The 11,661-nt window shown below is 42.6% G+C and overlaps 1 protein-coding gene across 2 annotated transcripts; it reads left to right on the top strand.

Moving 5' to 3' along the window:
* Positions 1-1,077: 1,077 nt before the first annotated feature.
* Positions 1,078-11,636, top strand: akap12a (A kinase (PRKA) anchor protein 12a). Of its 2 annotated transcripts, XM_078089706.1 has the most exons (5): positions 1,217-1,436; positions 2,830-2,876; positions 3,156-3,255; positions 3,401-10,470; positions 10,610-11,636. In XM_078089706.1, the coding sequence occupies exon 4, from the start codon at positions 3,547-3,549 to the stop codon at positions 10,453-10,455; it is 6,909 nt and encodes a 2,302-aa protein (XP_077945832.1). In that variant the 5' UTR covers positions 1,217-1,436; positions 2,830-2,876; positions 3,156-3,255; positions 3,401-3,546; the 3' UTR covers positions 10,456-10,470; positions 10,610-11,636. The 2 variants fall into 2 exon arrangements, with proteins under 2 accessions (XP_040056125.2, XP_077945832.1); XM_040200191.2 differs by lacking the exon at positions 2,830-2,876 and having other exon boundaries at positions 1,078-1,436.
* The last annotated feature ends 25 nt before the right edge of the window (positions 11,637-11,661 follow it).

The raw sequence follows: 11,661 nt of genomic DNA, 5'->3' as shown, positions 1-11,661 counted from the left end.
CTCTGATATTTAACTGAATCTGGGGTATAGAGTCATACAATCTAAAATCTTCAATGTCTTGAAAGAAGAAACCTCTTCTCTAAAAGGAGACTAAATGTTTTGACAGAAAATCACATCTGCTCTGATAAATTGATCACAAAGACAAAGTGGCTTCTTTGTAAATTATCATTTGGAATTAGATAGTGTTCTATCTATTCTGACGGTTCACTTGAAGTGAGTCAGCTCATTATAAGAAGCACGTCTGGGGCAATGCAGCTTGAACAATAGTGCAGAATACTCTTAAGGTCTATGGCCGTGCCTCGCTAGCATTGCTGCACGCAATCCCGCCAGTAAAATGCACAATAATAAAGCTCTTAAGAAATGCTTTACAAACGTAACTACGTGATTCAATACATTAAATATTCGTGTCTTAATTCAATCGGTTTGGGACATTGAAAAATTTAAATGTTTATAATAAGCCCAATTCAACAATACAAATTCCTTATCATAAAAGTACATCTCTAAAATTGGGTCGGTCATTAGTGGCCAACCACGAGTGACGTCAAGAGTTTAAAAATACAAATTATTTCAGTATGACTTACAGCCAAATCACAGATGCTGTTCATCAAGAAAGCATTCTTTGGAAAAACTAATTATCTTCAATTTGCAATATGACAGGAGTCCTGTTTTTAATTCTTCAGCTTATAACAGAAGGGTCATAAATCACAATAAAATATTAGACTGCAGAAGCGTTTCAAAATACTTTGGTCCCCTTATTGAAGCAACTTGTGTGAATACATTAATGTGAGAGGTGATGACAGATCATAAGCACTCAATGTCCTCTGCACTCAGCAAACATGTTTCTCACCTCTAAGCTCCAACTTCCCCTTAAAAGTTACACAGTCTTTCAAATGTTTCAGATGCGGATGCGCATACATGAAAGAAACAACATGAGAATGCACTTTATTCATGCTAAAGATGTTTCATTTTAATCACATTATTCTGCGGTTTATTTATGACTTTTAAGTCCATTAACTGAAAACCGGAGATGGAAGACAAGACGTGTTTTTTCCCCCTACTTCCTCCTTCATTCTTAGTGTGATACAGCGGAGGCGTGCCGGGCCGGGCCGGGCCGGGCCGGGCTGGGCCGTGGCGGGCTCGGCTCAGGCTCATAGGGTTCATGTGATCCTGCAGGGAGGTGTTTGGTTATAAAAGACCAGTTCACCCTCCAGCTTGTGTTTGAGAGCTGAACGTCCTCTCGCGGAGGGACAGCGGGTCGTTTCTTCCTCCCCCCCCCCGGTGCGCATTTGGGATCTTTCCATCACTTGTGACGCGCTGCAGCTCCGATAATGGGAGACGCTCAGTCTGCGCAACGGGACCGCGAGGAGGATGCAGCGGATGGGGAGGAGAGCGGAAAGGTGGATGATGCTCAGACTGAGCAGAATATCGAAGACAAGGTACCCGCCGCCCCCCAGATAATGCAGATAACCCAAGCCGAATCGTATCTATAATTCGGTTTTGTCTCCATGGGCATATTTCCAGGAACACATTATTTTGGTACAAAGCATTTTGTCACGTGTCATTGAAATGCTGACTCTGCAATGTGCTGTTGCTGTCAGCACGGACGGTGCAGGAGCTGAGCAGCAGGAAGGGAAAGTCCTTGTTCCATTTGAATTGTCATCGAGCACATTAAGCTCACTTATTTATTACAACAACTCTTCCTGGATACATTTTCCAAAACGTTTCTTTCTAAATTGTCTATGGGGATTGGTCCCATTGGTTATTGATTCTTGCTTTGGTAGTTTGGGGCTAAGTCTGCCGTATAGGAGCTGCTAGTGGACTTCTCAAAACTCAGTGTTTTATTGATCAAGCAAGGTTTTGTTTGCATTTATTATGGATGAAAGGAAATAGTGTGGAGGAATATTGACCTTTCATTCTCAGACGAACCTGAGTAAAGCCTAGGGGAGAGATGGAATTTCCCCTTCGCTGCACTCTGCAGAAGGCAACATTGATTACTTGTGTATTACAGCATCACTTAATGCAGAGGAGGAATTAGATGAATGTGTGGATGTTTTAACCTTTGTGACTTGGGTGATAACATGTTTGGATGGAATAAGTATATGTCACTGTCATTAGTATCTTTTAATCTTGAATAAAGTCTAATGACTTGTTTTTAAGAATAAGTAAAAATAAACAGAGACACAATATTCTTCCAATTTATTTCTTTAGTTTAGGAATATAATCAGATTTTTTCTTTTCCAAATGAATTGTAAAACATACTAAGAGCTTTTTTTTGGTCACACTATTCTGGATATTTGTTTACAAAGTCAAGCCCCAAAACCCCCAAGTTCAGTTGTGTTTCCTGAAGTTAAACCGCTTTAATAAGTACGGTTCTCTTCAAGGCAATTAATCATTTTTCTTCACAGATGACTTAAAACAAAGCAATGCCTGTTCACAGCACCTATAGTACACATGTGAAATGTCATATTGTGATGCTCAATCTCTTTGCATACTGTCCTGTTTCATGTGTGGGGTTGTTATTGTTACACTAAGGGGTGAATAAGCTGGTTTGGTGTCACCTTTACAACATTTCTAAATTAATTTCTTCACATTTGAAAAAAAGAGGTGGTTTCAAATGCTGCTGTGTGCCATTAAAATAATGATATGTGTGCGTTATGTGGGGTCACTGTGTTCAAACATGTGAAATGAGAAATTGATCTACTGAATTAATGTCCGACAAAGTCGTAGCAGCTATAAGCCGTTGCCATTGGAGCCATACAGCTATTTGTGTAGGCGCTTAATTCTTGTTTTTCTCAAGGTAAAGAACACGTTTCTTGTTTCCCTGCTCAGACTTTCCCCACTAATCCGGCTCAAGGATTAGAGAATTTGACAATAAGGTTTGTTAACTGTTAGACTACCATCAAATCAACACAACACTGACTGGACCATGTTAAATGGGACTTTATCTTATTACTCTCGCTTTGAATATGAGCAAACAGTTGTTTCTGCACATCTGTTTAAACTGAAACCACTGTTTTTAAAAATCACTACCACATACAAGGAAATGTTTCAAATTGACTACTAAAAGATGAGACATTTGATTTGATTGTCTGTTTTACAAGCTAATCTTTGACAGAAAAGCAAGTTGTACGTTTAAATTCTGTGTTTTGTTTCAGCCGTTCAAAACCAAAGGGCAGATTTCTGAGATCAATGGAAAAGCCGACAGCTCTAAAGCAGAAGTTAATGGTCACTGTGAGGATGAGATTGCTGGAAAGGGTAAGTGCTCTAACGCTAGAACTACTTATTGACGGAGAATGTCACCATGTTTTCAACACATTATACATTGGATTTCATGTTTGTCATCATTTTATACACTTCTCGCTCTCCAAGTACTTAATAATTCATTTATTTCCTGGTTTAGTTGTCCTCTCACTCGACGAAGATGTCTCACACACAGAAACGCCACTTAAAGAAGAAACACTATTAGAAAATGCTGAAATAAATGAAAAGGAATCTTCACCTAATGAAGCTGATGCTAATGAAGACATACCCCTGGAAATTACTGAAATGAATGCAAAGCAGAATGACATCAATGAAAGTTTTAGGAGATTTTTCAGTAACATTGGTTTGAAATTGACAGTTAAAAGGGGCTCAGGTGAAATCCCAAAAGATGTGCCCGATGATACCAACAAAGAAGAACCAAACAGACCAGACAAGGTTGAGGATTCCACAAAAGAAACCACTAGTGAGACTACTGAACAGAACACTGATGTGAACATGGCACAGGAGACATGTGATAATGATTCAACAACATGTCCAACTCCGACAGACGTTACGTCGGAGGAAGTTCTTGAAGATGCGGAGGAGAAAGAGGTAGAAACCAAACATGAGGTTGAATCTGACAATGGCAATGCAGCAATGCCTTCACCTTCAGGAGAAGATGTGAACCAAGATACCGCAACTGAAGAAAAGCCACCCCCCACTTCTCTATCTAGTCCCGAAGAAGAAGTTGTTGTTGCTGTATCTCCAGTTAAAAGGTTTTTTACGACAGGACTCTTTTCTGGACTACGGAAGAAAAAGAAGCCTGCAGAAGATGAGACGACTGACAAAGAAATGAACGATACAGGCAAAAAAGAGGTTGTAGAGAAGACAGACGAAACAGTACAAGACCAACCAGAGGATAAAGAGGATGTTGGTCTTGGTGTTGACGAAACTGCAATTCAGACAGAAGATGAGGAACATGAACTAAAAGGGGAGATCGTCTCAACAGTTCAGGCGATGGACGCATCCACGGACCCATCAAGCATCATTGTCACTGCGCCTGAACTTCTGAGTTCTCAAGAAAAGGACAAAGTCCAAGGCAGTCCTATGAAAAGGCTGCTGTTAGGGTCTAATTTAAAGAAACTATCCAAAAAGCAAAGAAGCAGGAGATCCAGTGATGCAAAATTGTCCAACTCTGGAGATGATGAGTCAGATCAGCTCCTATCGTCTACTGGGAATGCTGAGAATCAGAAAGAAGAAGGTTGTGTGCAACCCTCTAGAGAGACAGCCGGAGAGGAGGAAGGTGCATGGGCTTCCTTTAAAAAGCTTGTGACTCCAAAAAAGCGCATAAGAAAATGTTCCCTAACTAGTGAAGGGACACAAATCCCAGATGCAGCAGAGGAACAAAAACCAAGCGAAGGAGGGCAAATGTCAGACCACAGCACAGAAGAAGGCAAAAAACGAAAAGACTCCTCTGTTTCGTGGGACTCTGTTCTTTGTAGATCCGGAAGGAGAAGAAGCCGAAAAACGTCAGACTCTGAGGATGAAACACCTCAAATTGAAGACGGTGGATCTAAATTGGACGTAAAAAATGAGGTTGATGAAATGTTTGCACATTCCCCCAAACAAGCAGGAGGTCCTTCAGAGGGCAACGGAGCGTCAACGTGGGAATCACTTAAGAAACTTGTAACCCCTAAAAGGAAAGCCAAGGGTGAAGATGACAGCAAAGACAACGTACAGTCTGATAGTGACGGTACTCAAGATGAGTGCGCATTGTCAATAAAGAAACTCCTCCCAGGACGAAAAAAAAGAAAATCCGCCAAAAAGCAGGACCAGGTATCTTCAGATGAGACTGATAAGGAAGCAGCTTCAGATGAAGAAGACTCCGACACACCAGCCGTGGTTCCATTGTCTGAGTTTGATACAGTTGAGACAGAGGTTTGTACACAACCACATGCAGGCGTTGAAAGTCTTCTTCCCAAGGAAGAGGACTCTGAAATCCAGCAAGACCTTCTTGATCCGATGGCTGAACCTGTCCTACCTTGTGACAATCTGAAAACTGAAGCAAAGAAAGTCAGAGGAAATAATGACGCTTTAGAGAACCAGGCAACGACAAACCGTGCTACGGATGAAGAACCTGATGATCTCACAGAATCAATCAGTAAACCGCAACTCAGTGACATTCCAGAGGAGGCCACCCCAGCTTCGGTCACGGAGGAGGCGGCTAGAGATGATACGATAGCGGACGACCTGAAAGAGATCACATCTGAAGCCATTACTGCTGCAGAGGATTTAGATATCACCCTGGCAGATGCAACCGAAATGATCTCTGCAGTTTCCCAGTTATCTTCAGAGTCTTCCAAAACGTCCGGCAACACAACACCGGTCCCAGCAGAACACGTGGTTGAGGAAACAGATGTGCTTCTGTACCAGGTTGTCGAAACCATCGGCATAAGTCCGGAGGCAGCTCCGGTTTGTTCATATGAATTAAGATCTGAAGGAACAGCCTTTTCTGCCTCACATCAAATACTGGAAACATTTGTAAAGGAAGAACCTAGAATTCTGGAATTACACAGAAGTTTAGATGTTACTAAAATTGACAGCGACGTAAAGCTTGTGGAGCTGGACACAAAAACTGAAAATGTAGACATCACTCAACTAGAGAGCGTATTGGAAGTCAATGACTCCATTTCTACAGAGATTGTATCTGAAGCTCCTACTGAGGAGTTTAATACTGCTGAAATGACTGAAGATGAAGTAGAAGAGGTTGAAGTTGCACATCCTGAATACAGCGTAACAGAATTAGAAGATGTCGAAGAGAATATAACTAAATTAGCTGAAGCGGACAAAATTGTGGCAGATGAAGGGTCTCTTGTTGAGGCACATCAAACTGAAACTGAGCCCCCTAAACTAGACTCTGAAGAAGCAGACTTTGCTTCAACAGTGGCAGATGAAATTAAGGATGTGGCTATGGAGCAGGGGGTCCAATCTGAGGATGATAATCAACAACCAGTAGAGGTGGAATATTTGTCAGAATTAGCAAATGTACAAACTCTCGAATTAAAAGAACACACCCCAAAAAGTGTGCATGTTCCATCACTTGAAAAGGACATAATACCAAAGGCCATTCCAGCAGACGAAACTGTTAGAAATGAACTCAAAGATGACTTAGAAACATATGCTGTCCAACCTGAACATGTTCGTGTACCAGAAGCATCCGAAGCTGAGAAAGCCTCCACATTAGATCCAGAGGAAGGCAGCCTTCAATCACCGACAGAGGACGTAAAATCGGAAGACATTCTGCCAGCAGAAACGGTTACAGATGAACCCAACCTGGAAGGAGAGCATCTCACAGAAGTCAGTGTCGGCCCAGAAAACCGAGAACTACAAGTGAATGCTATGAAAACTGTCCAATCCCTTGAAAGGGAAGTAATATCAGATAATGTTCCAGGAGGAGAAACAGATGAACCCCAAAAGGAGATTATGCTTCTCACTGAAACCAATCTTGGGCCAGTGGACGCTTCCACAACTGGACATGTTCAAGAACAAGATGCAACAGAAATAGCTGCAAAAAATGGCAGTGTGCCATCATCTGAAAAAGAGGTGATATCAGTTCCAGCAGAGGTTCTCACTCGAGTCAGTGTTGTGCCAGAAAACCATGAACTACATGTGATCGGTATGAAAAATGTTCAAGAACTAGAAGAATTTCAGGCTGGTCGAGCACCAAAACCATATTCAGAGGAGGACAGTGTTCGTTCCCTTGAAGAAGAGTTTATACCACTGATCGTGGTAGAAACCGATGAACCCAAAGAGGAAACAACGCGCCTACCCGAAGACACTCTTGATCCAGTGGACGCTTCCAAAACTGAACATGTTCAAGAATCAGAAGTATTTGAGGCCGTTCAACAAACAAGATTAGATTCAGAGGAAGGCAGTGTTCCATCAGAAAGAGAGGAAACCAAATCAGAAGATGTTCCACCGGAAGAAACCGTTACAGACAAACCCAAACAGTTTCTCCCTGAAGTCAATGTTGAGCCAGGAAATGAAGAATTTCCAGTGAATATTATGAAAATGGTTCAAGTAACAGAAACACCAAGTCAAGTCATTGAAGCACCAATATTAGATTCAGAGGGTGTCGTTCAATCACTTGAAAAAGAGCTGATATCAGAAATGTTTCCAGATAAAAAAGCAGATGAACCCGAAGAGGGAACAATATATCTATCTGAAGACATCGTTGTGCCAGTGGATGCGTGTAAAACTGAACACGCTAAAGAACCACAAGCCTCCGAAGCTGTTCCAGCACCAACATTAGATTCAGAGGAAGGCAGCATGCAATCACCAAATGAAGAAGTCAAATCAGAAGACATTCCAACAGCAGAGACAGTTTCAGATGAACCCAAAGAGTCACCAGAGGTTCTCCCTGAAGTCAGTGTTGAGCCAGAAAACAGAGACCTAGTGAAGGTCATGGAAACAATTCATGCAACAGAAGTATTAGAGGATGTTCAAGCACCTACAACAGATTTAGAGGAGGACATTGCCCAAGCACTTGAAATAGACCCTCAAGGAGAGGAAACAGTTCCAAATGAACCCAATGAGACAGAACAGCATCTCACTGAGGTCCGCGTTGAGCCGGTGGACGCTTCCAAAACCGAACAAGTAATTCAACCTCTACAAGCAGCCGCAGATTCAGAGGAATGCAGCGCTCAATTACTTGAGAAGAAGCTTATAACAGAGGACGTTACAGAAGGAGAAACCGTTACTGATGAACCCGAACAAGAAGTTTCTACTCTCACTGAAGCCAATCTTGAGAAAGTGGACGTTTCCACAACTGGACAAGAACCACAAGTACTACAAGCTGAACCAGCACAAGAACCACAAGCATCCGAACCTGTTCCAGCACCAACATTAGATTCAGAGGAAGGCAGCATGCAATCACCAAATGAAGAAGTCAAATCAGAAGACCCACCAGATTCAGAGGGGGCAATGCTTCTGTCACCTGAAAAGGAAGTAATATCTGAGTATATTCCAGTAGTGGAAACAATTACAGATGAGCCCGAACAGGAAAATCAAGTTGAGCTAGAACAAACACCAGTAGAAGCTGTGGAAACAGAACGTGCTGAAGAACCAGAAGCATTACCATCTGACGTAATAGATAGTCTAACTGAAACAAAAATGCTTGCAGGGACATCGACGTGTATGCAAGTAGTCACAGAAAGTATTGAGGGAGGAACGACTCTGGGATTTGAGAAAACAATATGGTTGGATGACGTCCGTAAACCAGACACTGGTAGCGTCATTGCTTCGGTTACAGAGGAAGGTCCCTCTTTAGAGAAAGCAGAGGACCAGAACACAGAGAGAACTACACTAGACACTGGGATTGAGCAGGAAGGTCACATACCTGCAGGTGTAGACCAGTTACTAACATTAACAGCAGCTTGTGTATCCGCTGGAAAAGAGGAAGCAGTAAACGTCCTAGAGGTACTAGAAAAGACTGTATTGACTGAAGACACTCCAGCAGACAATGCTGCCGTTACAGATGAACCCAAACACGAAGAGCATCCAAGCACAGTGCAAGACGCCGTTGAGGGACCAAATGAAAGTGAGCGTTCAGGCGCTGGGATGAAGGCCGCTCCCGCTGAGCACGCCGTGGTGGCGCAAGTAGTCGTGTGTAACATAAAAGATGCCTTAGTTGCAATACCTGATATTTTGATAGAGAAAACATCCCCCATCACCGAACCCTTGAGAGAAATAGTCACACGGGAGCTAATGTCCAGAGAGCATGTGGAAACCTCGGCGCTGTTGGTGCCGGACGAGGAGGCCGAGGCAGCCGGGGAAAGCAGTGTGGTTGTGATGATGCACGTGCCGTCGGTGGAGTTGGAGGGCAATCACAGAATTCAAGTGCAGGTAGTCGGCGATGATATCAAGTCAGCCGAGTCGAGTGTGGACACGGTGCTCGAGGTTGGGATAACGCGGGTCAAAGAAGTCATCGACGGTTGTCACGGCGACGTTGAAAACGATTTCTACGCAACTCCACTGATTGAAGAGGAATTAATTAATGAGCAGGACAAGGTGACCATTGAAGGAGTCATCCTGCACGTAAAGGAAACCCTACCAGAGAAAGAAGGCGAATCGACGCAAGAAGGCGCTGAACAGCCGGATGATGTGACAGAAGAGAGTGAGACGGTTGAAAGCGAATCAAATGAAGTGGACGATCAAAAAGAGACAGCTGGCAGTGGAGCGTGTTCCCTGGAAAGAATCGGGGATGTCGCCGCAACGGGACAGCGAGGGGCCGAGGATCTCCTGACCACAGCTGATATTCCAGCATGTTTAGATGTCCCGTTCCATCCGCAAAGAGACGAATCAGAGGAAACCAAAGTAGAAGAGCGCAAAGAAGCACAAATGATCCAAACTCTGATTGTAACACCTGCCACCCAAAACACGGAAGTCATCTCGTCCGTAGGTAACGGGGACTCCTCCTCATGTCTCTCCATTGAATTGAAACTTAACATAAATTTTGGCCAGCCAAATAAACCAGCTTCCCCACCGCCTACAACGGAAAGATCTGGACCTGCGAACAAGGCAGACGTGTCTGAGGTCGGAGTTCAGGCAGCAGAGGTCGAACCCGTGACGACAATCAAACAGATAGAGTTAGCGGGGCTCGCTGTTCAGGGGACAGCAAACACAGAACCAGCGGAAAATATGGATTCAACGGAGAGATCCGTGACTGCGACTCAACCGGTACTGCTGCAAATCAGCGTCCAAGCGATGGAAGCAGAAGAACAAATGAAACCAGCAGAGACGGTGACCTCCAGTGACACCGAAACAAAACAAGCAGTGGGGCAGACAGAAACAACGGAAGGGTCCCCCACTCACCAGGGACTCTCTGAAGCTGCAGAGCAACAAACAGAAACAAAAACGCCCGCTAAACAAAAAGAGGAGGAGCAGGATGTGTGGATGGATGCTGAGGAAGATGTCTACACTCAAGAGAAAACAGATGCGTGCCGTCTGCAGGTGGAGGAACCTCCAGGAGAGGCCGAGGCGGGACTTGAACGCGTGGTTGAAATGGCTCCTGATTCCAAGACTGAGGAAGAAGAAAGTCAACAGAAAATGCTCAAGACGGCAGAAAGATGTGGAACTGATAGTGAATGTGAGGATTTTGCTTTCGCACCAGAGCATCCTGAAATTGAAACTGTGAGAGTCACAACAATGGAGTGAAATGAATTCAAACCGGTGAGCCTTTCCCTTTATTCTTGTTTTGCAATATTTCTCCCATTGATCGGCCCTTTCTCACAGGACACTTCAACCATACACCACATTTAATGGAATATCCTAAATAATTCATGCAATGTTCCCTTTTTTCTCTTTCAAGGTTGGACAGTCAATTAAGTTTGTTAGGAGTTTCCAAAAAGACATCAGAGTATCACAGACGGTGGTAGAAGAACTTTAGGAAACAGCCTTCTTTTCTTTTCTTTGATATTACGGAATGTTATTATCATAATGTGTGTGATTAATCAGCTAATCTATTAATTGGAGAAATGCTACGCTTGGCTCAGGGTGCATGCAGCGTCATTCTAAAGGGTTGCAAGTGAACTCCTTCCAAACCAAACCTTTATTCAACGGTATTGTAACTCTCATGCATTGTTTTTATGTTCAATCCAATCACGTCGGGGTTTTCAATTATAAACCATGTTTTTTGCAGAGATCTATCTTGATCTTTTTTTTAAAATTAATGTATATACAAGAGTATAAGACAGCATTTCTGTTTGCATTTTTGTGTTACAAATACACCTGTGAAAGTATTGAAAATCATTCATCCATGATGTGTATGAGCCCGGCACTGGACAAATGTATTTTGACCAGAAAGGGGCATATTACTATATGTAGATATTTCAATGTCTTGTCTATGTTCAGTGTTATTATTCCTTTATTAATCATTTGACATAAAACATGCTCCTATGATATCTATGCAGGTGAAGACTACAGCTCAGGCTGAACATATTACTATTACTGTATATTATCTTGTACATAATGGGGGGTTTAATGCTTATACAGGCGCATGCACTAATGTTTAATCTACCAGACCTTTTTAACTATGTCAAGTTTTAAGATTCTTCCCTTTCTTTGCTATGTATCTGTCGTTAATTCAGTTGTAATCAGCAAAGCCTTAAACAATGGCGGCAGCTTTACTCATCCCGTTCTATTTATCAGCAGTTAAACATCAAGCCTCTTCAGAGGATTTCTTTCCACTTATACTTTAATGGAAAAGTCTTGCTTATCTTTGATGTTAAATATCTACAAAATGCAAAACATAAACCTGAGTTAGTTATATATCTTTATATATGTGCATATATTTTATGTATAAAATAATATTTTATCGGAATAAATTGATACCTGGATATCCTGCAATCTCTTATTGTATGT

Source organism: Gasterosteus aculeatus, chromosome 15, assembly GCF_964276395.1.
Source record: "Gasterosteus aculeatus chromosome 15, fGasAcu3.hap1.1, whole genome shotgun sequence".
Classification (NCBI taxonomy): Eukaryota; Metazoa; Chordata; class Actinopteri; order Perciformes; family Gasterosteidae; genus Gasterosteus; species Gasterosteus aculeatus.
Note: the sequence above shows the minus strand (reverse complement) of the source record. Positions and strands in the feature narration are given on the sequence as shown.